Here is a 24,739-nt window from a genome sequence, read left to right as displayed (position 1 = left end):
TTTCTTTCAGGGAAGTTTGCTTCCAATTATTGATCTCACTGATCTGCCCTGATAAGGTTTTTGAAGAGGTCACAGTTCCCCACAGAACACGGTTTGAGAATCAGCATGTTAGGTTAACAACTGAATTATTATGATGATTCTCTGTGGCAGCCCCTAGGTTGTGGAACTCCCTTCCCACAGAGGTGTACTTAGCACCTCCATTATACAGGTTTCAGCAAATGCCAAAGACACACTTCTTTACTCTGTCCTTTGACACCCAAGGTGTGTATTTTAAGGACCCACCCTATTTTTGTGATTGTGTTTTTTCATTGTAAGCTTTTAACTTGTTCTAAACTGTATTTGAATTTGTTGTAACCTTCCCAGGGACCTCAGTACTCTGAAGATGAGTAATAAAACAGCAATATTTAAGAACAGCTCCACAAAATCACAAGATGTGTTAAATACTGCCCCCTCGTGGCCAGAGTTTGTAGATACAGCTATTTGGGTGCGAACTGCAACTTGAAGCAATGTTGCCGCACTCGGCGACGGTCCTTTCCCCCTATTCCACTGCTGGCACACTTGGTCCAGACACCAGATGTCTGATTAAGTCCATACCTGGTACAATATAATGTCAGTCTTCTACCACAAGACTTCCCCATACGCACTCCAAAAGATATTATTCACTTTTAGCTTGGAAGTAGGATATCCTTATATCACCTCTATAAATGATTAGCTCTGACGTCCTTCTGGTATGCACTGTGGAAACTGAGTAAGTCAACCCATGCATTGTCTTCACACTCTCTAGATTGTTGCTTCTCCTGAAGGGGAGCCTCGTTTTCTTTTCTAAAGAGACCGAACCTGTGCGGTCTCTTTCTGTGCTGCTGCTTATCAAAGTCATGTGAGAGAGAGCATCACTGTGGCTGGGCATTCCCTAAAACTGTGCCTGTCCCTCCCACTCCACACCCCCAGTGTTGCAGTAAAAGTCAGTTGCCAGTCTGACAGGCTTTTGTACATGGAGTGTGGAAACACCACCTCGTATTTAACACTAGGAAACAAAAATGACTTGAGCCATCCCTGCATGCAGACACATATCGTTATCGTGTTTGTGGGGGACCTCCTTGAACCCAAGAAATTAATAAATGGTAGGGTTTTGATTATTTGGGATGTGAATGAAAATATAATATCGCCTTAAACTAGGGACAGGCAAATTTATCAACGCCAGAATCTCCCAGTTTCACATTTTTTCCAATCTAAGGTTCAGTTCCCCACACTTCTTGCAATTTTTTAGAAAAGTCTTCATGGAATTCATCAGGGTATTAGTTCTAATTTCTTCAAATATGCACATTTACATATATTTTTTTACATAATAGACATATTTTGCAAAGCAATTTCCTCTATTTTGAACACATTTCTGCATTTTATTTTTTATTTTTTTAAAAATGTGCATTCTTATGCATCATTTACTTTAATATATGTACAGTGGTGCCTCGCAAGACGAAATTAATCTGTTCCGAGAGTCTCTTCGTCTAGCGGATTTTCGTCTTGCAAAGCAACCCTATTAGCGTCTTAGCGGATTAGCGCTATTAGCGGTTTAGCGGATTAGCGGCTATTAAAGGCTTAGCGGCTTAGCGGCTTAGAAAAAGGGGGGGAAGTAAAAAAAATCGGAACACTCGCAAGACGTTTTCGTCTTGCGAAGCAAGCCCATAGGGAAATTCGTCTTGCGAAGCAGCTCAAAAACGGAAAACCCTTTCGTCTAGCGGGTTTTCCGTCTTGCGAGGCATTCATCTTGCGGGGCACCACTGTATTTTGCACATATTACTCACCTGGAGAACTGGACACTCACCTGGAGAACTGGACTGCAAAATTCAGAGAAGTGCAAATTTCGAAGGATGGCTGCTGTTTTGGTTCATGTAGTGTTTTGGAAGGTGCAAATTCAGTAAGTTTGCCTTTAAATGCAAGCTAAATCAAAGCTTGCTCCCATCCCCAGCAGAAGGTCTCAGGCTTAATTCCTGGCATCTACAGGTAGGGCTTAGAGAATTCATTGTCTGAATCCCTGGAAAGAAACTGACAGTCAGAATAGACAGTAATGAGCTAGAACAATTAATGGTCTCTGTAGCAAACAGTTTCCTATGCCCCCCCCAAATACTGTATTAAAATACAAAATAACCCCACTAATATAAATGCAACAAAGACAATGAAATGCAGCATCAACCTTGCTTTCTAGCGAAGGTTAGGGAAACCTGGAAAGGGATCCCTTTTTTATTTTCATTTGGAACATGGAGAAACACAGGAAAAGAGGAGGAGGAGGGGAGGAAAGGTTGGCAAATGATCAAGGAGACTGGAAAACGCTTCTGCTGTTCCCAGGCATGGAGAGGCGGTTCCAGAGATGATAAAGGCAGATGCCGAGGAGCTGGATGTCATTTCTGGGTTGTTGTTTTTGCAGCTTGGACACTACTCGTGGGAAGCAAAGGGTTTGCTTGATATCCTTCTTCACTCAAACGGGCTGCCCTCGCCATGCTGGCTGCAAGCGGGACCCGCATCCGCGTCCAGTTTGGGCGGCTCCTGGCGGAAGCGGGGCAACTCAGTGCTCCTGTGCGCCGGCCTCTAGGACCAGGGCTCCTGGGTTCCACGGCATTGTCCTGCACAGATCAGAACAGAAGCTCGGGGGCAACGGGTTCAAGTGAGTAGCTGGCAAGGACTGGTAACGCACCACCCTGTATGTAGTTTGATTTTGAGATCCCATCAGTGGTGCAGTTAGACGATTTTAGGCTCTGACCTTAATGACCTCCTCTCTGAGGAGAGGGAGATCTGCCAGCAACACTCTCCAGTATCTGCTGCTCAAGGTGGCTCCCTCATCTTGTCTAATGGCAGGGGTGGCCCTGATGTGCTGCCTAAAAGTGCACTGGAAGAAAAAGGGACAGGATTCTATTGATCCCTGTGGGAATTCTCTGTGTGCAGTTGCAGATTCTCTCTCTCTCTCTCTCTCACACACACACACACACACAGAGAGAGAGAGAGAGAGAGCGAGAGAGAGAGAGAGAGTGTTATGGTTGATTTTAATACAGTGGTACCTCGGGTTACAGACGCTTCAGGTTACAGACGCTTCAGGTTGTAGACTCCGCTAACCCAGAAATAGTACCTCGGGTTAAGAACTTTGCTTTAGGATAAGAACAGAAATTGTGTGGTGGCAGCGTGGCGGCAGCAGGAGGCCCCATTAGCTAAAGTGGTACCTCAGGTTAAGAACAGTTTCAGGTTAAGAATGGACCTTCAGAATTAAGTTCTTAACCCAAGGTACCACTGCATTTATTACATCCGAATTAGAGTTCTTTGTATTTATTGACTTGAAAAGCTTTGCTTCAGTTACTGTGCCCAGCTCAGTTGCAATGATGGTTTAAAACTTTTCTGGGGTTGAATGTTTTGACCTGGCATAAGCAGCAACCCACTATAAGCATACAGAGTATATCTGGGGTTTTTAAAATTTCAAATATATATATATATCCTGCCTTTTCCCAAAAATGATTCAAGGTGACTTACAACACACACACACACACACACACACACACACACACACACACACACACACACTCAGCATTTCTAAAACCAACCTGCAAAGACCAATAACAATACAGAAAAATAGAATCTAGAGTGGATTGAATTTTACATTCATGCCTTATTCACATATATGCAAGAGAATATTTGGATCTTGTTTTTGATCCAAAGCATCTAACTGTGTGTGTGTGTTTCACACCAAATGCATAATGAAATAACTAATCTGGGCTACTCCAAAATGATTGAACAGGAAGCAGTAGCAACAACAAAGAAACCAGCAGCAGGGGGAGGGGAATGATCTGGCAGAGCAAGCTGGGAAGGGCATTTGTTCAACATGGCTGACCCTACCATTAGGCAGAGTGAAGCAGGTCCTTAGGCACAAAAGGGGTAGTAAGCAGTGGGGGAGACGTTATAGGCCAGAGCAGCTTGCCCTATGCTAACCTGCTGGTTTCAGATACAGTGGAGGGCACTGCCCCATTTACAGTGCTGAAGTATGATTCAGCTGCCAGCTGGCTTTTGTAATTGAATGGAGGAAAGGTGTCATTTTATCCTTTGTCCTAGGCAGCAAAATGTCTTGTGCTGGTTTCAAGCTCAGAGGGCCCAATACCATTTTTTAAAAATGATTACCCTTACTAAGCAGCCCTGTTTAGGGAAGCTTTTAATGTTCGATGTATCACAGTATTTTAATATTCTTTTGGAAGCCGCCCAGAGTGGCTGGGGAAACCCAGCCAGATGGGCGGGGTATAAATAATAAATTGTTATTATTATTATTATTACTTGTAGTGAAGACAAACAGCAAGGGGAAAAGGATGATATTCCTCTAGGACACTTGTGTCCAAACTTTTTTCAAAGAGGGCCAGACTTGATGAAGTGAAGGGCCATGGGAGCCAACCAAGGGGCCAACCAAAGTTATTGACCTTTTTTAAGGATTGAAGTTGTTGAGGTTTTTTTAGGATTTTACCCCAGAAAATGAACTGCCACAGGGGGCCGCATTAGGCCCCCGAAATGGACTTTGGACATGCCTGCTCTAGGAATAGATTTCAAAGCCTTGGGGACACTCAGAACAGGGATGAAGGGAGACCATAACACAGAAACAGAGCTCAAGCTATGCATACAGGAGCTCTCAGGTTCCTTCCTGACTTTTCCAATTAAAAGCATCAAGTAGAAAGTGAGGCTTGATTTGGCCCAAAATAAACCAGACTTTTTGCAATAAGGAAAGTGATGAGGAAAGGACCCTGCAAACAAGTCAGGATGAATGCTCCACACAGAGGTTGTTTGGAAGTGGCTGAAATCTGTCTGTCTGTCTGTCTGAGCATAGACATTTATTTCCTTACCCTTTCCATGGCTGTGATTTGACATGATGTTCTGTCTACTGGATCTTGAAGCCGAGAAGGTGTACAAAGTGCCTGGCGGACACAAACCCTCAACATTTGACAAGAAAATCCTCCTGTGGACTGGACGCTTCAGAAAGGAAGATGAAATTCCTCCAAGGATCCCGTATGTACTTCATTTTATTCAACCACTAGAAACACTACGCTGAGGAAAAACTACTGCCATATTTTAGAAGTAGTCACAATCCTTTAGTGGAAAGGAGGACAGGGGAGAATGGAAGACTTTTGAGCAAATAAAGCTATCCATCTAGCTCAAGAATAGTCAACATGGTTTTATCCAGATGTTGTTGGACTACAACTTCCATCATCCCTGACCATTGGCCATGCTGCTGGGACTGATGGCAGTGGGAGTCCAACAACATCTGGAAGGTCACAGGTTCCCTACTCCTGTTTTCCTTGTTCTGTAAGATGAACCTTGCAATCAAAACATACACCATGTAGATCAAAATTAATTGTTGGCTTCCATCAGTGAGTTGCACTAAACTTTCCCAGATATGCACTCATGTATTTATATTTTGCTTTATTTATGTGTGATAAGAAACTATGGTCAATCCAGCTTTCCAGCCTATGTTCTTACTGCAAAAGTCAGGCAATGGGAATGTGACACTTGACTATCTCATGATTTGCTAAACTAGTGCTCCACAGAGCAACTCCCATCAGGGTGGACCTTAGTAATTTGCCTCCCTGTGCAAGGCCAACATTTGATGCCTTCTCTCCAGTCCTCATTGTGCTGGGGTTTGGGGAAGGAGGCGTAAGGGCTCTGAAAGGGTTCTATAGCACTCCCACCTCCTTCCCAATGCTTCTCTTGCTTTGGGAAGGAGACAGGAGGACTCTAGGACTCTGTCAGAGCCCTCAAGCCTCCTTCCTGAGGCTGGGCAAGTGTTTACCTGGCTTTGAGAAGGTGCCCTCCTCGGCAGCTGAGTGCCTAGTTCCACTGCACCACTCTATCCGCCTCTTACTCCCTTAATCGCTGACTATTAGCCATGCCGGTTGGAGCGATGGGATGTGAGCTGCTAGTGATCTACAAATAGGCTTAAAGCTGCCAATATTTTCCACTAGGAAAATTTAAATTTTAGTTGAAGAAAACCAGGATATGGCCTTAAGGATTTTGAAGCTTAGCTTATCGCACGTACAAGATGACATTTTTATTTTACTTAGGGGCATGGGGGGAATCTGAAACGCAAACTGTGATCAAAGGCGAATGGTGTCCGTATTTGTTTATAAACTGCGTGAACAATGTGTTCTTGTCATCTCCACATTGGACTACAAGGTTCATATTCCGCTTAAAGGTCGGAAAGGAAATGAGGAGGAATGTGTGTCAGAGCATGTTTTATTGCCCTCTGTAAAAATGACAACTTTGATCACAAACACACACTTAAGTGAATGCTTAGGCTTACTAACTCATGGTTTGTACTCTTGTCAAGCACCATGCACGTTGACTGTGACACACACACACACACACACACACACACACACACACAAAATAATGGTCTTGCATATCAGCAGGCTTAAGCAATATATGTGAGTGAGATATTGGTATGGGGCAGTTTAGCATCAGACATGCACCAATGCACAGCTGAACTACACAGTCAGCTTGATTTTTTTCAGCCTGATTTCTACATGGTTTACATGCCTGACGTGCAACTAAGGGCCAGACTAGACGTTACAATGGAGTACTGCTGTCGCCCCAAATGGCTATTGCATGTCTCACTTTCCTCTCTAGGCTCTGTACTTCTTGCATGGTGTTACAAATTTCTGTGTTTCCCTGCGCCATTATGACACAAAGTAAGTTCTGCTGGATGTCATGGAGTGGGTATTGGATGCATGGTGGCCATTTTTAGTGCCAGCCATATGCTTATCATAGCGTCTAGGTTAACCTTGAGCACAGGGATAGGGGTGAAATTTGATTCTTGTTGCGTTTAAAAGAGAATCTACTTAATTCTCACTTCCCAAACAACTTGTGGACCAAAGCAAGCCATCTTTCATATCCAAATTTCTCCCAATTCTGCAATGCAGGTCTCCAGCTAAGCAATGTGTACCAAAATGCACATATGTGAGGAAAGTGTGCATAAAAATGCATATTATATATTAGCCAAAATAACATAAAAAAAATGTCTTCTATTGCTTGGAAAACCGCACACAAAATTGTATTAGAAGTGTGTTTATTAGGAGAAATTTGCAGTAAAATGCAGATGGATTTTCAAGAGAACTTTTTTTTAAATTTGAAAAGTAAACCAATGTAGAAATGTGAAGAACTGAAGATTTGAGAAGTTAAAAATGGAGAGAAACTCGTTCAGCCATCCCGCACTGAGCCACAGAACGATGAGATATTTCATGCAATAACCATCCTGGTGTCTGTACAATTTCATGAGCAGTTGCAGGACTTTCCCATATTCCTGCAACTCCAAGGTTATGCAAAGCAAGGTACTACCTAAGTGCTGACTCAGCCCTTCTTAAATTTTATCCATGTGTTCTTGATTTATGGGGAGGGCTACAAGTGCTTTCAGCTGAATGCATTTACAGTCCCCTTTCAGACTTCACTCAGCACATCAAGGATGGGCCTGGTGGGTGGCAGGATGGGAATACATGGCCCTTCAGCCCCTTCTCAGATAGAATTTAAGACTACAAGCTTTCTCTGTTACCATCGCTTCAGAGCAGCCACAGCAGCAAAAGATGTGGCCTGCTTGCAGAATCATGATAGCAATGGCCAATGCCAGGCAAACAACTCAAAGGCTTGCATTTCCCTGTGCTACATGTGGCCGAGAAGACTGAGGATGAAATAACATTTCTAGGGCATTTTTTCGTGTGCATTCATCTACTCCCACATTCATTTCCTTGAAAAAAATCATTGTTTCTATCCTGTTGAAATACAAGCATTTGATAAGCTAAATGTAACATTTTCTGCTGGCTGTTCATCCCCGTCACCACAGAAAAGCGCTGTGCTTTTTATCTGTTTGTGTTCCTGTTTGCATGAAGAGATCCTCAGCTGTAACTTTGTGACCTTTAATAGCAAAGGATTGTTGTAGCATGCAGCTTCCCATGGCTGTTTTTAAAATGAAAGCAGGCAAATACTTTTGAAATGACAAATGGGTCTTATGTACCAACAGTATTACTCAAAATTACACCATTTATTTTAGGGTTGCCATTTTTAGGAAGACCCCAAAATTGTTAAGATTTTTAGACAAAACCCAATGTTTTTTTGTTTGTTTTTTTACAAAAAACAAACAAACCCCAGGATTTTTCAATTGACTTGCCTAACACGCAGGACTAGTGATGTATGGAAGTGAGAGCTGGACCATAAAGAAGGCTGATTGCCGAAGAATTGATGCTTTTGAATTATGGTGCTGGAGGAGACTCTTGAGAGTCCCACGGACTGCAAGAAGACCAAACGTATCCATTCTTAAGGAAATCCGCCCTGAGTGCTCACTGGAAGGACAGATCGTGAAGCTGAGGCTCCAATACTTTGGCCACCTCATGAGAAGAGAAGACTCCCTGGAAAAGACCCTGATGTTGGGAAAGATTGAGGGCACAAGGAGAAGGGGACGACAGAGGACGAGATGGTTGGACAGTGTTCTCGAAGCTACCAGCATGAGTTTGACCAAACTGCAGGAGGCAGTGGAAGACAGGAGTGCCTGGCGTGCTCTGGTCCATGGGGTCACGAAGAGTCGGAAACGACTAAACGACTAAACACCAACACCAACATGCAGGACAAGGCACCAGGTGTCAATTCTGCCTTTGAAATCCCAGTAATATCTGGGGAAATCAGGACGTATGGCAGTCTTAATTTATTTACAGGCTCTATAAGTGTCCCTTTTTTCCAGGCACATTAGGGCAGTGAGATGCAAATTAGGGGTTTACTCTGAATAGGGCAAACATTGGCTACAGCCCCCCACTTCCACTGCTCCTACCATTCTATAATATTCATAAGCTGTGACATTTCACTAGTTGGGATCCCGTTTGAATTTAATTTTTAATTTAATATTGGACCACTTTGAGCCCCTCCTCCCAAACAATTGGGGGGGGCCCATGAAACTGTTAGATCCTGCATTTAGGGAAAGATTACAGGGAATCGTAACAATGTCTGTCTTTCTTGCTTTTTTATGCCTCTGGTTTAAGGCACTGATCTGCCGCTTCAAAACAGTTCCAATTAGTGCGCCATGAAATAACAATTAGTTGATTTAACCCAACAAGTTCGTGCTTTGCTCCTCTCGCGGCAAGTGACTTAGAGATTAATGGGTTTAATGGGCTGGCCTGTTTTTGATTTGTTCAATTCTAAATGCATTTAGTCCTTAATACTATGAAATCCATCTGCCCGCAGGTTTATCTGCAGTCTTGTCTCCCCACACTGAGAAGAGAGGAGCTCTGAAGCTTCTTTCCCAATATTCAAGGCTGCTTTTGCAAGTGTTTTTTTTTTTGTGTGAGGTATTATAATAACAAACATATTTTGTTTGTGATGCATTCACACAGGAATTGGGAAAAATTGGATTTGGTTTGTATTTAAAGCCAAACCTACCTAATTAGCGTTTTTCAAAGCAATATGCGTACCAAAATACATACAAACGTGCTTCAAAAATTTGCATTTGTCATAATTTTGCAATCCAGTTCTCCAGCCAAGTACAGTAATGTGTACCAAAAGGCATAACCTAGGATTAAAAATGCATACATTACTGACAACCACCTACAAAAATGCAATATATTTGGGAGAACTGATCTGTAAAAATGTCAGTTAGGTAAAATTGCATTTTAAAAATCTGTATGCCAAGAAAAATTCTCTCCAAGATGCTGATAAATTTTCACAAGAACTTTTTTAAAAAGCACACTAATATGGAAATGTGGACAACTGAACTTAAGATTGGAAAAGTGAGAATCTGAAATGGACAGATCTGTCCATCACTAAGGGATACTCCGTTCCAAAAACTTTATTGGGAATTCAGCATACATAAAACCACATCCACATTGATTTCAATTAATTATGTCACTTTGAGACTTCTTTGTATAATGTGACAAAAATACATAAATACTACTACTGATAATAATTATTCACAGGAGAAATTCAGTGAAAGCACAGAAGTCAGTGGTCTTCACTCCTAAGCAAGGCAGCAATCCTAACCAAACTTACTTGAGAGTAAGCCCCATTGAATTCAATAGGATTTACTTTCAGGTAGAAATGGTTAGGGTTCACAGCTCAGCAGATTATATCCAACAGGTGGAATGAGGAAGGCAATTTTCAGCATTTTCCCTGCTCCCCCCCCCCAATTTTTGCTCTGACCCACATAACCAAATATGGCTTTAATTACAAATTACTAAAAAATATACCCCCAAAATTTAGTCCTTATGTATCTTTTGTGAGTATAAACAAAGCAATTAAAAACATTTCAGTACTTCACACATTAATTTAGTATTCCTTAGCCTTGGGTGCTTGTCCCCAGAAGCTGGAAGACAATTCCCATAATTGCTTGCCAAATTTGGGTGTCCCAAGGTTGTTGAAGAACACTGCTCCAATTGGTTCCAACCCAATTTCTTTTGCAGGCCCGAGATGCTGGATGCTGCAAGGAACAAAGCCCGAGTAAAGGCCTGTTACATTATGATTGCCCTGACAATCATGGCTTGCTTTGCTGTGATTGCCTCTGCTAAAAGGGTATGTATTGTTCCATGGGAAACTTCTGGATTTTGATACAATTTTCTTTTAAAAATCGCAATTGTTAAATTGATTTCTGCCTAATGTTACAACGGCTTCACACTAAACAAAAAACACCTTTAAATAAACTAGAAATAAAGATCAAGAGAAGTAATAGCACCACTCTCTTCTGCCTTGGTCAGACCACATCTGAAACACTGTGTCCAGTTCTGGGCACCAAAATTTAATATTGACGAGCTGGAATGTGTGAGGAGGAGAATGACCAAGATGATCAAGGGTCTGGAAACCAAGCCGTATGAGGAACGGGTGAGGGAGCTGGGTATGTTTAGCCTGGAGACGACTGTGATGTGATAGCTATCTTCAAATATCTGAAGGGCTGATACATGGAAGATGGAGCAAGCTCCAGAGAGTGGGTCCCATGTCAGTGGATTCAAATTACAAGAAGAGAGATTCTGACTAAATGTTAGGTGGTGGCCTCTCCCTTCACTGGGTGTTTTAAAACAGAGGCTGGATGGCCATCTGTCAGGAATTATTTAGCTGTGATTCCTCCATTGCAGGGGGTTAGACAAGATGACCCTTCCAACTCCACAATGCTTTGATTCTGTGAAATATCTAGCCTGATTCTGTTTACTATCTGGGCCACAGTGTGACCATCAGACTTATTACTCCTGCACGTTTGTTCGGAACAAAGGCCAACTGCTGCAGCAGTTTCTTTCCAAGCCATTGCATTATGTTTTGGTACGAGGTATGTCAACGCTACTTAGGCTGGGCAGTCAACAGTAGTGCTCAAATGAGATAAACTGCTGAGCAAAGGATTCATCTGCCGTCACGTCAGGAGTGAGGACAGTGGAGACTGGTCCATTTGGGCAAAAGGGGCACTGGCCCATCAACCTTGGTCTGCTCTCTTCCAGTTCCCACCTGCCTGCCACCTTACTTACTTGTGTCTCAGTGTTGCCCCTTGTAGAATTCAGATGAGATGGAGGCAAAACTCGATTTGTTAGCTCTGCCTCTCTCTTGCTCTGGCACCACCTACTGTTGGGCTCCCAGCCTTCCACCCTACTAGTCCCAATGGGCACAAGGCACCCCTGCTGCTTTCAAATGTTGCTGTACTCCAGCTCCCATACCCCTTCACTGTTGGCCGTACTGTGTGACTGATGGGTATTGGAACATCATCTTGAAGGCACAGGGTTGCTCTAGGTTATTGGGGCCACCGCTTGGTTTTCATGTTTATACCCAATTCTTCCTCCAAGGAGCTTAGAGTAGCATGCAAACTCCACTCCTACAAGGGATTGGGTAGAGAGTGATTGCTCAAAGGGAGCTTCCTACTGGTTTGAACCCAGATCTCCCTTGTCCAACACTCTGCACTCTTACAGGTCAAATTTCTGAGGATGCTACGCTTGCAATGCCAGCACATGGGGCACCCTATGTGGAATAATGTCTATCTTTCAGCTGTTCCTTTCACTGTGCCACTATGAAGCGGATGCTCTACTTTTGCAGGCTGTTGAACGCCATGAATCCCTCACAAGCTGGAACTTAGCAAAGAAAGCCAAGTGGCGTGAAGAGGCGGCAACAAGAGCAGAGGAAAAGGCAAAATAACAGCCATCTGCTCTTGAAATTGGAGCTGTGCTGGGAATGAAGAAAACACACAAAATTGGCAAGTTAGCAAAAGATATACCCTCCAGGGGAAAAGCTGAAGTTGAACACAACTTACTACTAACAACTTTCATTTCCACTTGTGTAACAAATACTGGGAAAGAGATAATTATTTTTTTCTGCCACAAGTGAATAAATCAATCAAGCTCAGTCGAAAGTTGGCTCTGAAAGGCTTCATCTGCTATTTTGCTTCTATTTGAACTTTTAAGGTCTTTGTAGTTAAAACTGAAAACACAGAATTCCATCAACCGTAGCAGTGGCTTTTCTGACTAAAATTCGTTACTCAACAAAATTTGTCCTGATATTGTTGTCTTTGTCTGTTTGTTCCCTATACAGTGGTACCGTGGGTTACAGATGCTTCAGGTTAGACTCCGTTAACCCAGAAATAGTACCTCAGGTTAAGAACTTTGCTTCAGGATGAGAACATAAATCGTGCAGTGGCAGCGGGAGGCCCCATTAGCTAAAGTGGTGCTTCAGGTTAAGAACAGTTTCAGGTTAAGAACAGACCTCCAGAATGAATTAAGTTCTTAACCCGAGGTACCACTGTACATCTTGATGCCTCTTGAGATATCATTGCCACACTTAGCATGAGGGCTGCCAGGGTGGGGGTGGCACTCTTAATTCATGTTTGACACCACCTGCCATTTTGAATCAAGATGGCAGTTGAAGAATAAGGACTTTATAGGATTTGGTCCAAATGAATTTTACAAGATTTTCTCCTGTTCCATCTGATTTTCCCAATCCCAAGTGGTATAGTTAAAAACTTTGTAAATTAAAATTGTAATGGCTCTACATACCTACATATGACCGAGGGCAGGAAATATAGATAAACTTACTTCTGAATAACCATGCATTGGGTTTGGTTGTAAGCCTTCCGGTAGAGATTTCTAACAGTGCAGTACATGCTTCTGGTCTGAAAAGTTATTATAACTTATGAAGAAATACTGCAAGTTCTAAATTCAGAAGACACACACTGCCTTTGCAAAATACCTTTATTTGTAGCATTTATAGTAGTAACATTCCCTAATATTGCATACTGTTCTTATTTGTAAGTTTGTTCAGTTAGAGCCTCTAGTGTGTCTTTAAAGATGCAGTATTGATCAAATTACAAATGAATGTTCAAAAACACAGTAACAATAATGACTAAGAACAACTCTTATTGGAGATGTGAATCTTTGTAGCAGTTTCATAATCTGTATTTTTTCAAATATATTTGCAGGTTAATAAGTTAATAAGGTTCAAGCAAAAAAATCAATCTGGAATCAAATGTAAAAGTAGTAATTATTTTCTGTTAAACAATCCAACTAATAATCATTTGCTAAATGTAAACCAATCATTGAATGAACGCCCATTATTTCGTTACCACCCTTTAAAAAAGGCAATACTATAAATGTAATAGCAAAATGAATAAATTATTCAATGATAAAAGTGCAGGGACCCAAACACAAAACAAAACTCAGATATGGTTTTTTATCTGAAATAAATACTTGGCATGGTTGCATAGACTGAGGTCATGTCAAAATGAGGCATTTATGTGAGAATCACAGAACCTGCACCAGGGAAACACCATAATGGTTTAATTATACAAATTCAAAAACCCCAAACCATTTTGGATTGACTACTAAATCCAGGAGACTACAGTTGCCACTCACACGTGTTCTGATAAAAGGTTTCACCTCCAACATCTCTCTATTAAGCATCAAAACTTTTCAGTTTCATGCATAAGAGTGAATTTGAAGTTAAATCAAATACTGGTATTTAAAAGATCCAAATTAACCATATAAAACCGTACAGCTTCAGCAATGATTCTCGGAAGTTTCCAAATTCATGTTATAGACTAGACTCAAAGAGACATATTTCCAAATTACACATTAAATTCAATATTAATTTCTATTTCTTCTACGTTTGTATAAAGTCTAGAGTTTGGCTCAGACGTAAATGTTTTGATGATAGTATCTACTGAATTCTCCAATTAAGAGCAGGCACAACTGGCAATTTTTGTGGGAAAACAATGGGATACCCTGTCAACCCTGAACATTTGTTTTTGTTTTTTTAACATACTAGAGCAATTCTGATAAATTTATCTTTTTTACTGACCACTTTCATTAACCTGTATTTGGAATGAATGATATAAGACACTCAGGACCAACATTTCCTATTAAAAAAGGGAACAAATTCACCCTTATATCAAGTGTTACCTGTTCAAAGCTACAAACAGAATTCATAGCTAGCTGCACAATTCTTCTCCCGACGATACATTTGATTTCCAGCAAGCATTCCTGCATTTTCCCCCTAGTTGTACCTCACTATCTTTACATAAGCTACAGCTATTAATATTACAACACATCCACTGGCAAACTTTGACTCCATAACCCTTTAGAAGTGGATATTGCTGCTACAATGCCTTTGTGAACCTGGCTACAGAGACCTGTGCGCATCACAGAAGGCTAGGCATGTATCTGTTACTGCACTTGCAGTTCTCACAACTATGGAGAGCAAAAGTCTCCCAGGGGATGGAGCAAGATGTATGTGAGATACGGAAGTGTCTAACAGCCGACTGGTACTCTGAGCTGCTTCACGCGGAAATTCCTCACAATACGCATCTGCCACTGAAGGATAATTTTTCAATAGCTATGCAAGATGCCTAAGCAACACAGCTGCTTTGTCTCCACCCAGCCTGGCTATGGCAGGTCCTTGCATTGATCATGCTTATAGGATTGGAACAGAAGACGGAAAGATCAAGATTTAAACTTTTAACATATGAATTTGTTTGCAGGTACAATATAAAGAGCCCCCTTAGATTTTGGAGTGCATCTATTTTTGCTTTTGTTTAACATTACACAATACTATGAAAAAAGGCGATCAACTGCAATTATATACAAGTTGTTTTATATATGTCACACAGATCAATACATTTGTGGTAAGCAAAATTAACCGGAGTCCTTTAATTGTGCTACCAAATAAATAAATAAATAAATAAATGTCCATGTGGATTCAAACCTAGCGACAAAATGGTCTCTGGGTCGGAATTCAGGTTATTTTTTAAATTGCCTGGCATCATATCATTTAAACACTTTGCATAAATTGTCAGAGAAATTTGCATACTCAAAACACCTACTATTGTATTTACAGTGAAACCGATCTTTATTTCAATTAACTGAAAAATGTGTTCTCCCAATATAGCACTGCTGCAAACCGGAAATACTCTGACCGGTCTGTTGTTGGTTTTTTTTATTTTTAAAAAAACCAAACCTTCCCCAAAAAGTCGTATGAGATACATTAGTGTATTTGGGTCAATGTAACACATGGACTGTGTGTAAATAAAGCATGTAATCATTGTTTCAAGAAAAGAGAATATTGCAGTTTCACACTTTGGTAGCATTTAAGTTACAACGTGGAGTCTTCTATACAGAGAAGCCTTCCCTCATCCTCGCAAGAACACAGAGGTCATTGCAAGGCAAACTAATTTTTAACCATTTTATAATCAGGTTGCCAACTGACCAAAAACAGCCTGCTCTCATGCCTATTAACAGCAACTTGATGCACAAAAATCAGCAGGTAATACATTTCACAGCATGGAGGCAAACATTATCCCACTGCCCATCTAGCTGCTGTTGAAGGAGCCAGCTGAACACTTGGCAAACGTATTTGCAATAGCACTGAAGAAATAAGAGGAAGAGGGAATTTTGCTGACATGGCTAGGTAAGGGCTATATAAATTACACAGCTACCATCCCTTTTCACATAGCAGAAAAACCATTTTTCCCTACATTGTAAGGTTATGTCATGTAACCAGCAGTGCACCCCAGTAAGTGTTATGCTTTTAAATATAAATATATTTCATCAGTTTATCACAAAGTATCACTCATAAAACTATATTTCCCACTATTTAAATAAATAACGTTCACATTCTAAGCTTAGCTTTTACTAGGAGCTCATATATACGTCAGTTCTGAAACATCTTTCTTGCTCCAACGTAAAGAGGTAGATTTAGTGTAGAATGGGCACGTGAGCCCTACAGCCAAAATTTAAAATATCAACAGCTGTTTATGCACAATTTTGCCTTTTTAACAACTGCTTGAAAACTCAGCATCAGTTTCCAATGTCTTACTGAGGTCACTATTCAAGCCTTATTCTAAACTTTCAGTTGTGATTAGTCGGTTTTTCTGCACGTAAGACAATGGAAACATACACATATAAAAAAGAATGAACCAATACTTGTGTCTGACACAAAAACACATAAATGCACGAGTTTGCTTCTTCATCCGTCTCCAGCAAAACATTTCCACCTTTCCTGTCTTTGGCCCACAAATGGAGGCTACCATGATGAGCTACTGATTTTGCTTTAAACTGAATGGTTACAACTGGAATCCCTCCATTGGAGCTTCCTGCTGCTGGAACAAAAACTGCTGTTCATTTTCATCCACTGGTGGTACAATATTGGCATCCTCTTCTTCCACACCAAAGTAATGTTCAATAAGATCAAAAGCTTTTTGGTAGATCTCCTGGTTTTCATGACTTTGAAGAATTTCAATTTTATCTAGTCCTAAATTTGAGAGAGAGAGAGAGAGAGAGAGAGAGAGAGAGAGAGAGAGCGCACATGTGGTTTAAGATGTACATACTTTCTTAAACAGCTAAATAAACTGGCCATAATACGTGAGGATCACGTGAGGAGGCTGCAAAGAGGAAAAGCTAAGTTCTAAACGCATCTGTAATATTTACTGAACCTAAGGCTTCAATCTACAATAGAGTTACTCCAAAATAAACTCACTAATTTAGACGGACTACTCGAAATGTGCTTGTTACGGACTGCAGGCAGCACGCATGCCCCCTTGCATACAAAATAGTATTTCTCTCAAATATCTACCTAGTAGACAAGAAGTGAGAAATACACAGATCAGTGGTTGCTTACATTGAGAAAACAATGTACAGTTACACCCAGTGGGTGATATCCAATAGAATCATACTCAGAGTGGAGCCCTCAAAGCCTTCAATCTCAATGGGTTTACTCTAGAGTATGACTAACACTGAGCATAACCCACTAAACAAAATCCTCAGTGTGAAATGTTAGTGCACTCAGTGCATTAAAATTGGGCTTCCACATTTTTGTACACCACTGCTGCTCTCTGGCAAGTGTGAGAAGCAACTAGCCTGTCTACCAACCACAGAGCTGCCTGGGTATTCTCCACCTCGAAGACAGGAGAAGAAAGCCTGGGGTTCTTTGCCTGCCCATCTGCTTAGTGCCTTGGTTATACAGCTGCCAGACCAGCAGACTCCATGCCAATCTTCTTGCAGGGCAAGCTGATGGGCTGCTTCCCAGGCTGCTCCAAGTTGATGCACTAGCACACCTTGCCCTGGAGCAGCCAAACCAGCAAGCAACCTACAGGAAAAGCGGATGGAGCACTAGCATGCTCAACTTAGCAAACACAACTGGCTTTGGCAGAAAAGGCAGCCAAGAATTATGACCTTCAGTTGTTACATCTTTGTAACAGCGAGCTCAAATATACAAGAACTCCCTTCAGGGCGTTGTTAAGAAATTTGAAATCCTCTCCTAAAGATTCACAAAGAAGGGTAGATTACGTTGGGACATGTAATATTAGGAACGCTTCCAAATTTAGAAGATTTGGTTCTGCCTGTGATTCTATTGCTCACTAGCTCAATTCTACTGCTTACTGCTTACCTACTTAAAGAACTGCAACCACTTCAGAATTTTTCTTAGTTTATAAAAAATTCTCTTCTGGCCAACGTGTGGGACCTGACCTCACTACAGAAATTAGAGTCCTCTTGCCCACTCCTACGCATGTTTACTCAGGATTATGTCTCTGTGTTCAATGGGGAACAGTCTCAAATAAAACTGCATAGGGCTGCTGCCCTAATTTCTAAACAAAGATTTCAGCAGAACAACAGTAACCCAGCTATTCAGTGGAATTATTTTATACTGGTAATAGGCTTGCAGCATTCACACCACAATTTCTTACCATACGCTTCCTCTATACGGGCACAGTAAGGATTAACCCCAATCCCATTTTGTTTAGATTCTTGCTCTCCATGTCGCAGAATGTTTTCAAGTCCGTTCAATGCCACCTGAACTATTTTAGAATCCATCACAGTCAGAAGATCGCAGAGAGGCTTGGTACAGCCTAAAGCCACCAAATAACTTTGGTACAGTAGGTTAAAAAAAAGACAGAAAGAGAGAAGAGGCTTGGATCAGTATTTATTTGATGCAACACTGCCCCAGGATAGATGCGTGAAGATACTTTCACAAACAACACAGAGGACACACTTGACTTTTTAGAGCATATTCCTGTGTATGTACACACACATTTTAATACATGAAACACACACACACACACACACACACACACACACACGTGCACAAGCACACACACACACACACACACACAAACACACACTATATCAATTAGCTATACTTCTACAATGAAAGCCATGTTGATTTTAGCTCTCCTTTCTGCATAAATCTAAGTAATAATAATATAATAATAATTTATTATTTGTACCCCGCCCATCTGGCTGGGTTTCCCCAGCCACTCTGGGCGGCTTCCATAGAAACCAAAAAACACTAAAATATCATACATTAAAAACTTCCCTGAACAGGGCTGCCTTAAGATGTCTTCTGAATTTCAGGTAGTTGTTTATCGTTTTGACATCTGATGGGAGGGCGTTCCACAGAGCGGGCGCCACTACCGAAAAGGCCCTCTGCCTGGTTCCCTGTAGCTTTGCTTCTCGCAATGAGGGAACCGCCAGAAGGCCCTCGGCGCTGGACCTCAGCGTCCGGGCAGAACGATGGGGATGGAGACGCTCCTTCAGGTATACTGGGCCGAGGCCGTTTAGGGCTTTAAAGGTCAACACCAGCACTTTGAATTGTGCTCAGAAACGTATTGGGAGCCAATGTAGGTCTTTCAAGACCGGTGTTATGTGGTCTCGGCGGCTGCCCCCAGTCACCAGTCTAGCTGCCGCATTCTGGATTAGCTGTAGTTTCCGAGTCACCTTCAAAGGTAGCCCCACGTAGAGCGCATTGCAGTAGTCCAAGCGGGAGATAACTAGAGCATGCACCACTCTGGCGAGACAGTCCGCGGGCAGGTAGGGTCTCAGCCTGCGTACCAGGTGGAGTTGGTAGACAGCTGCCCCGGATACAGAATTGACCTGCGCCTCCATAGACAGCTGTGAGTCCAAAATGACTCCCAGGCTACGCACCTGGTCCTTCAGGGGCACAGTTGCCCTATTCAGGACCAGGGAGTCCTCCACACCAGCCCGCCCCCTGTCCCCCAAAAACAGTACTTCTGTCTTGTCAGGATTCAACTTCAATCCATTAGCCGCCATCCATCCTCCAACCGCCTCCAGGCACTCACACAGGACCTTCACCGCCTTCACTGGTTCTGATTTGAAAAAGAGGTAGAGCTGGGTATCATCTGCATATCAATGGACACCCAGTCCAAACCCCCTGATGATCTCTCCCAGCGGCTTCATATAGATGTTAAAAAGCATGGGGGAGAGGACGGAACCCTGAGGCACCCCACAAGTGAGGGCCCAAGGGTCTGAACACTCATCCCCCACCACCACTTTCTGAACACGGCCCAGGAGGAAGGAGCGAAACCACTGTATAACAGTGCCCCCAGCTCCCAACCCCTCTAGACGGTCCAGAAGGATGTTATGGTCGATTGTATCAAAGGCCGCTGAGAGATCCAGCAGAACTAGGAAACAACTCTCACCTTTGTCCCTAGCTCGCCGGAGATCATCAACCAGTGCGACCAAGGCAGTTTCAGTCCCATGATGAGGCCTGAACCCCGATTGGAAGGGATCCAAATGGTCCGCATCCTCCAGGCGTGCCTGGAGTTGTTCAGCAACCACACGCTCAATCACCTTGCCCAAGAATGGAAGATTTGAGACTGGGCGATAGTTGGCCATACTGGCCGGGTCTAAAGATGGTTTTTTAAGAAGCGGTTTAATGACCGCCTCTTTCAGCGGATCTGGGAATGTTCCCTCACAGAGGGAAGCATTCACCACCCCGCAGAGCCCATCGCCCAGCCCTTCCCGGCTTGCTTTTATTAGCCAGGATGGGCAAGGATCAAGGAGACAGGTGGTTGGTTTCACGCGTCCAAGCAGCCTGTCCACATCCTCGGGGGTAACGGATTGAAATTGATTCCATGCAACTTGACCAGACAGGGCTCTAGCACTCTCCCGCCCCAGCCCTGCTCCCACGGTGGTGTCTAGCTCCTTCCGAATATGAGTGATTTTATCTGCAAAAAAATTTGCAAAATCATTGCAGGAGATCTTGGGGTCTTTACAAGGCCCCGGTGGTAAAGGTGGTTCCGTTAAATTGCGGACCACCTGAAAGTGTCTCCTGCTACTATTTTCTGCAGATGCAATAGAGGCGGTGAAGAAAGTCTTCTTTGCCGTCGCTATCGCCACTTGGTAGGCTCGACGTTGAGCTCTAACCTGTGTCCGGTCAGATTCGGAGTGAGTTTTCTGCCGCCGACGCTCTAGCTGTCTCAGCGATTGTTTCATCGCCCTCAGCTCCGAAGAAAACCACATAACCACATAAATTATAATTTCAAGTACTAGAAACACAGAAAAGTATTCATGGCATTGTACAATAGTTTAGAAAATGAACAGGGGAAAGTCAAAATACCCACTCCCTTCACCTATGAATCAATTGCAATCCATTACCTAATCTGTTCAGGAGTCCCTCCTGATGTTGCATTAGTGATGGCCCATGCTGCTTCTTTTATAGTGCGAAATTCAGCTTTCTGAAGAATTTCAATCAATACTGGAAATATATTTGCATCTATAACAGCCTAGGAGAAAAAGGAAAAGTGGAACACTGAAGTATAGCTTAAAGTCAACAAACTAACCAGTGAACTTAACTGAAAAGTACATTTTAAATGCATTCCTTGAAAAGACACAGTGATCATTTTTCTGGAAAAAGAAAATGACCCCAGGGACTTTATGAAAAACTGGCAATTTATGCTTAGCAAGTCGTCCGTAACACTTTGCTTACTTTCCCCAGAACACTGGCAAGTTCGGAATGGCCTTTACACAAATCTCATTCAGATAATAAGCCATGGGAATTTTAGTTTCTTGGGAGAAATTGGCAAATTGTATCTTACCCAAGAATACTCCTGTTTGTTTGACAAGCAGTGAACTGAATGTTGTCCGCTGTCATTTTTATCTAACAGACAACTGACTTTGAAAACTGGCCCCAAATTGGAGTACAAGTATCAACACTTCCCACAAAGATGAGGGTGTGACCTGGAGCTATGCCAGCATGACCATTTGAAGCAAGGGTTAATTTTTTTTCAGACTGAGGGCCTTACTGAAGGCTGCAAACCCCTACAAAGGCTCTACACACACACACACACACACACACACACACACACACACACACACAGAGAGAGAGAGATACCCACATAGGAGCCTCTCCTCCTATCTCAGAAGGTTTGCCACCCCTGATTTAAAGGCAATCATGAGTACATTCCTTTGATATAATGCAGTGTTTGTTAAGATGTTCAATCTAAGACCCTCCCCATACATTCTGGGGTATATATCCCAGCTATTCATCATAATTCAGCATGTGGAAGATACAAAGATTTGCATCAGGAACAGATGGAGAAGTAGTTAAGTAAAGGCAAATATAACATGGTCCACTGCTATGTCAGCACTGTCAGAAAGACCCAAATATATTACCTGAATTTGGCCTCTGTTTCCTGCAGTAATATTAGAAACTGTCCAGCAAGCTTCTTTCCGTATAGATTCCTTGGGACTACTCAGCAAATGTAAGAGACAGGGTAATGCAGAGCAATTTAGAATTACCTAAAATAATTTGAAAGATGAAAAGTTCTGCCTAAGCAGTGTATAATCAAATGTAGTCCATATATCCAAACACAGTCCATATAGTTGAAATAAATGTTCACATGTATGCTTACAATTGCAGTTATTTTTAAATATTATAATGCCATATGCAGTATATTTACAGAAAAAGTTACAATCATATGCTTTTGAAAAAAATGTGCTATTTAAGATCCCAATAAAGTCACAAGAGGCAAGATTCAGCGGAAATGGAGCACAAAAACAGAATGGGAGTTTTAGCTCTTACAGAAAATCTGACAGAATCTCATTACTACCTAAATTCAAAGAGTTGGCTCTGTCAGCAAAAGAATTATAAGTTCACAGCCCTTCTCCACCAGCACTATAAGAATTTGCAAAATGCTGTAACAGTTAAGCTGTACAACAGGGATGGGGAATGCTTTGCAGTTTGAGGGTCATAGTCTCTTGCGGGCAACTTTCTAGGAGGCCAGAAACGAAAGTGTAGAGATCAACAGGTGTGACTTTTATTTTACCTTTGTCAAGTAGGCTACATTACTGCCATGTAAAAGCTAGAGGCTTCCACACACACACCTACATCTTTCCATTCAGCCAAGCAAGCAGCATTGTCACAGTTCAAGGGTGCACTGCAGTGAGACAACAGAGGAAGGAAAGGGGGTGTGTGGCCTGGGGAAGCATTGGGGTCAGATAGAAGGGTCTAGCAGATCACTTTATGCCTCAAGGCCTGAGATTCTCCATCCCTGTTCTATAGCCATTCTCATGCTTCCAGTTACACAAGAACATCATCACCCTGGGATTTAGTTTCGCTTTCCTTGTATGAGTCTCTGTGGAAAATTACACAACAGCCCTCTGGTGAACAGAAGACATCTTCCACTTGTCAAAAGTCGCCTCAAGTTTCAATTCAAAATGTAAGCAGAAATATGAGAAAGTGGGAATTCTATATTCTGAGGGCAGTTACAAAGTGCTAGAAAAACAGACTATGTAATTGATTTTTTTTTGGGGGGGGGGTATGATTACAGACTGGGCACCTTACAAAAGAAGATTGTTTTAAAAATGGTGTTCAAGATTCAAAAAGGTATGAGTGTGGAGAGGTGAGGAGCAGGCCAAGCTATAGCATACACCATAATTGTGGTTAATAATCTTCTTGTACACTTGTACAGGTGCCAACACCTTCTTAATTTGTACTTTGCCATAAAACCACCAAGGTCTGCTTTTAATGATGCCCTGCTTTAAAACATTCAGAATGACAAAAGTCTGACCTCAGCCACAGTAACTTTAGCATATCACTGCATTACTATTAATTTTTGCTATTCTTTAGTTTCTAACTTAGTGAAGCAATAAAATACTCATTTCAGTGAAATAATGTCAGTTGCTGCAAAGAATATGGCTCTTTGATAGTTTAAGGACAGTTCTTCTGCAAGACAGGCAGATTTCCCCTCGACTATACATAAGCCTGGATAACATTCCATCCATTCATTCAATCAGCACCATCTATATCTATTGCAAAATAATAAAGTATACTGTTGCAATCTCTTTTAAAAAAACAAGAACCCAAAAAACAAAGTTAAGCCATTGCATGTTGCCACTGAAGTTTTTCAAAAAGCTCCACTGACCTGTGTTTGAATATCATCACCAGTAACAATATTTCCAACTGCTCTTAATGCAGGCGATACCACTTTGTAGTCATTGTGCCTGGGGAAAGCAAAAGCACATAGAGCAGGTTAAATTATTCTCAGACCCTAAAATAGATTACCGTATTTTTCCGTGTATAAGACTAGGATTTTTTTACCAAAAAATTTGGTTTAAAATTGGGGCTCGTCTTATACATGGGTAGTGCTGAGGGGTGTTTTCTTAATTTGGAGTTCCCCAAAATAGGGGGTATCTTATACATGGGTGCGTCTTATACATGGAAAAATACGGTTATTTATTTGGATATGTCACATCATGCAAGTCTCAGACACAGACAAGAATGGATGATTGAACACACAAGCTAAACCAGCAGCTGTTTGGATTATGGCTTATTATCAATTTATATACTAAATTCCGGTGTTGAGTTATATCAGCTCTTTAGCCCAGAAGGGACTACTGAGATATAAGGTAAAGGTTCTGATAAGTTTGGGGGAACCCCAGGATTTACTGGGGAGGTGGGATGGAAAACATGTTGAATATCTGTTAGGCGAGAAAGAGAAAACCAGGAGGAAGGGGGAATGGAATTGAGTATACAGTCTGCATGGCTGGCACAGAAGGAGTTCCCACTGCAACAGTTCCTTTCAGGTCCCACTTGTACATTCAAATAACAAACTCATTCAGTGCTATTTCTTACATAGCCAAGACAGTACTATCTACACACAAGAGTGAAGGGTTAACAGGCTGGCAGGGAACTCCAAAGTATGTAGAAGTACAGAAGAACGTTTTTTGCGGGGGGGGGGGGAGGGAATAAAGCAGGAAAATCCACAAAAATAGCTGAATGAGGATTAAGCATACTTAGGCGACACAGAATGCTGACTGTTTGTGGAGGGGGAAGACATGGTGTACCTTAGAACGGGGGGGGGGGGTAGCCCTCCACACTGCAACATTTTGCTTCAGGTCCTATTGCTTATATTGTACAACATAAATCCAGTTTTTGCTAATAGATAAAAATAAACTAGACTGGTTATATGCCTCTCAAATATCTACACTCTACAAGT

At 42.0% G+C, this 24,739-nt stretch overlaps 2 protein-coding genes across 2 annotated transcripts in view; one reads left to right on the top strand and one right to left on the bottom strand.

Annotated features, from left to right (window-relative positions):
- Positions 1–2,353: 2,353 nt before the first annotated feature.
- Positions 2,354–12,367, top strand: FAM162B (family with sequence similarity 162 member B). Its single transcript, XM_081187828.1, has 4 exons — positions 2,354–2,659; positions 4,914–5,025; positions 10,449–10,557; positions 12,055–12,367. Exons 1-4 carry the CDS (start codon positions 2,494–2,496, stop codon positions 12,151–12,153), a joined length of 486 nt encoding a protein of 161 aa, XP_081043954.1. The 5' UTR covers positions 2,354–2,493; the 3' UTR covers positions 12,154–12,367.
- An 817-nt stretch (positions 12,368–13,184) lies between these two features.
- The window catches only part of KPNA5 (karyopherin subunit alpha 5), a 21,074-nt gene continuing 9,519 nt past the window's right edge, over positions 13,185–24,739 (bottom strand). Inside the window, exons 10-14 of the mRNA XM_081187716.1 lie at positions 23,666–23,744; positions 21,915–22,040; positions 20,898–21,025; positions 18,188–18,366; positions 13,185–16,755 (exon numbers count right to left, since the gene is read on the bottom strand). Coding sequence (XP_081043842.1) covers positions 16,568–16,755; positions 18,188–18,366; positions 20,898–21,025; positions 21,915–22,040; positions 23,666–23,744 — 700 coding nt within the window. The 3' untranslated portion in view covers positions 13,185–16,567. The remainder of the gene's footprint in view (positions 16,756–18,187; positions 18,367–20,897; positions 21,026–21,914; positions 22,041–23,665; positions 23,745–24,739) is intronic.

This window comes from Podarcis bocagei (genome assembly GCF_964188305.1).
Source record: "Podarcis bocagei genome assembly, chromosome: 3".
Lineage (NCBI taxonomy): Eukaryota > Metazoa > Chordata > Lepidosauria > Squamata > Lacertidae > Podarcis > Podarcis bocagei.
This window is presented reverse-complemented; position numbering and strand designations above follow the sequence as displayed.

Bases quoted from the DNA above. Each gene is read 5' to 3' on its own strand.
- FAM162B (XM_081187828.1), top strand. From the start codon at position 2,494: ATGCTGGCTGCAAGCGGGACCCGCATCCGCGTCCAGTTTGGGCGGCTC. The intron at 2,660-4,913 runs GTGAGTAGCTGG...TGGATCTTGAAG, and splicing joins CTCGGGGGCAACGGGTTCAA to CCGAGAAGGTGTACAAAGTG. The intron at 10,558-12,054 runs GTATGTATTGTT...CTACTTTTGCAG, and splicing joins TGATTGCCTCTGCTAAAAGG to GCTGTTGAACGCCATGAATC.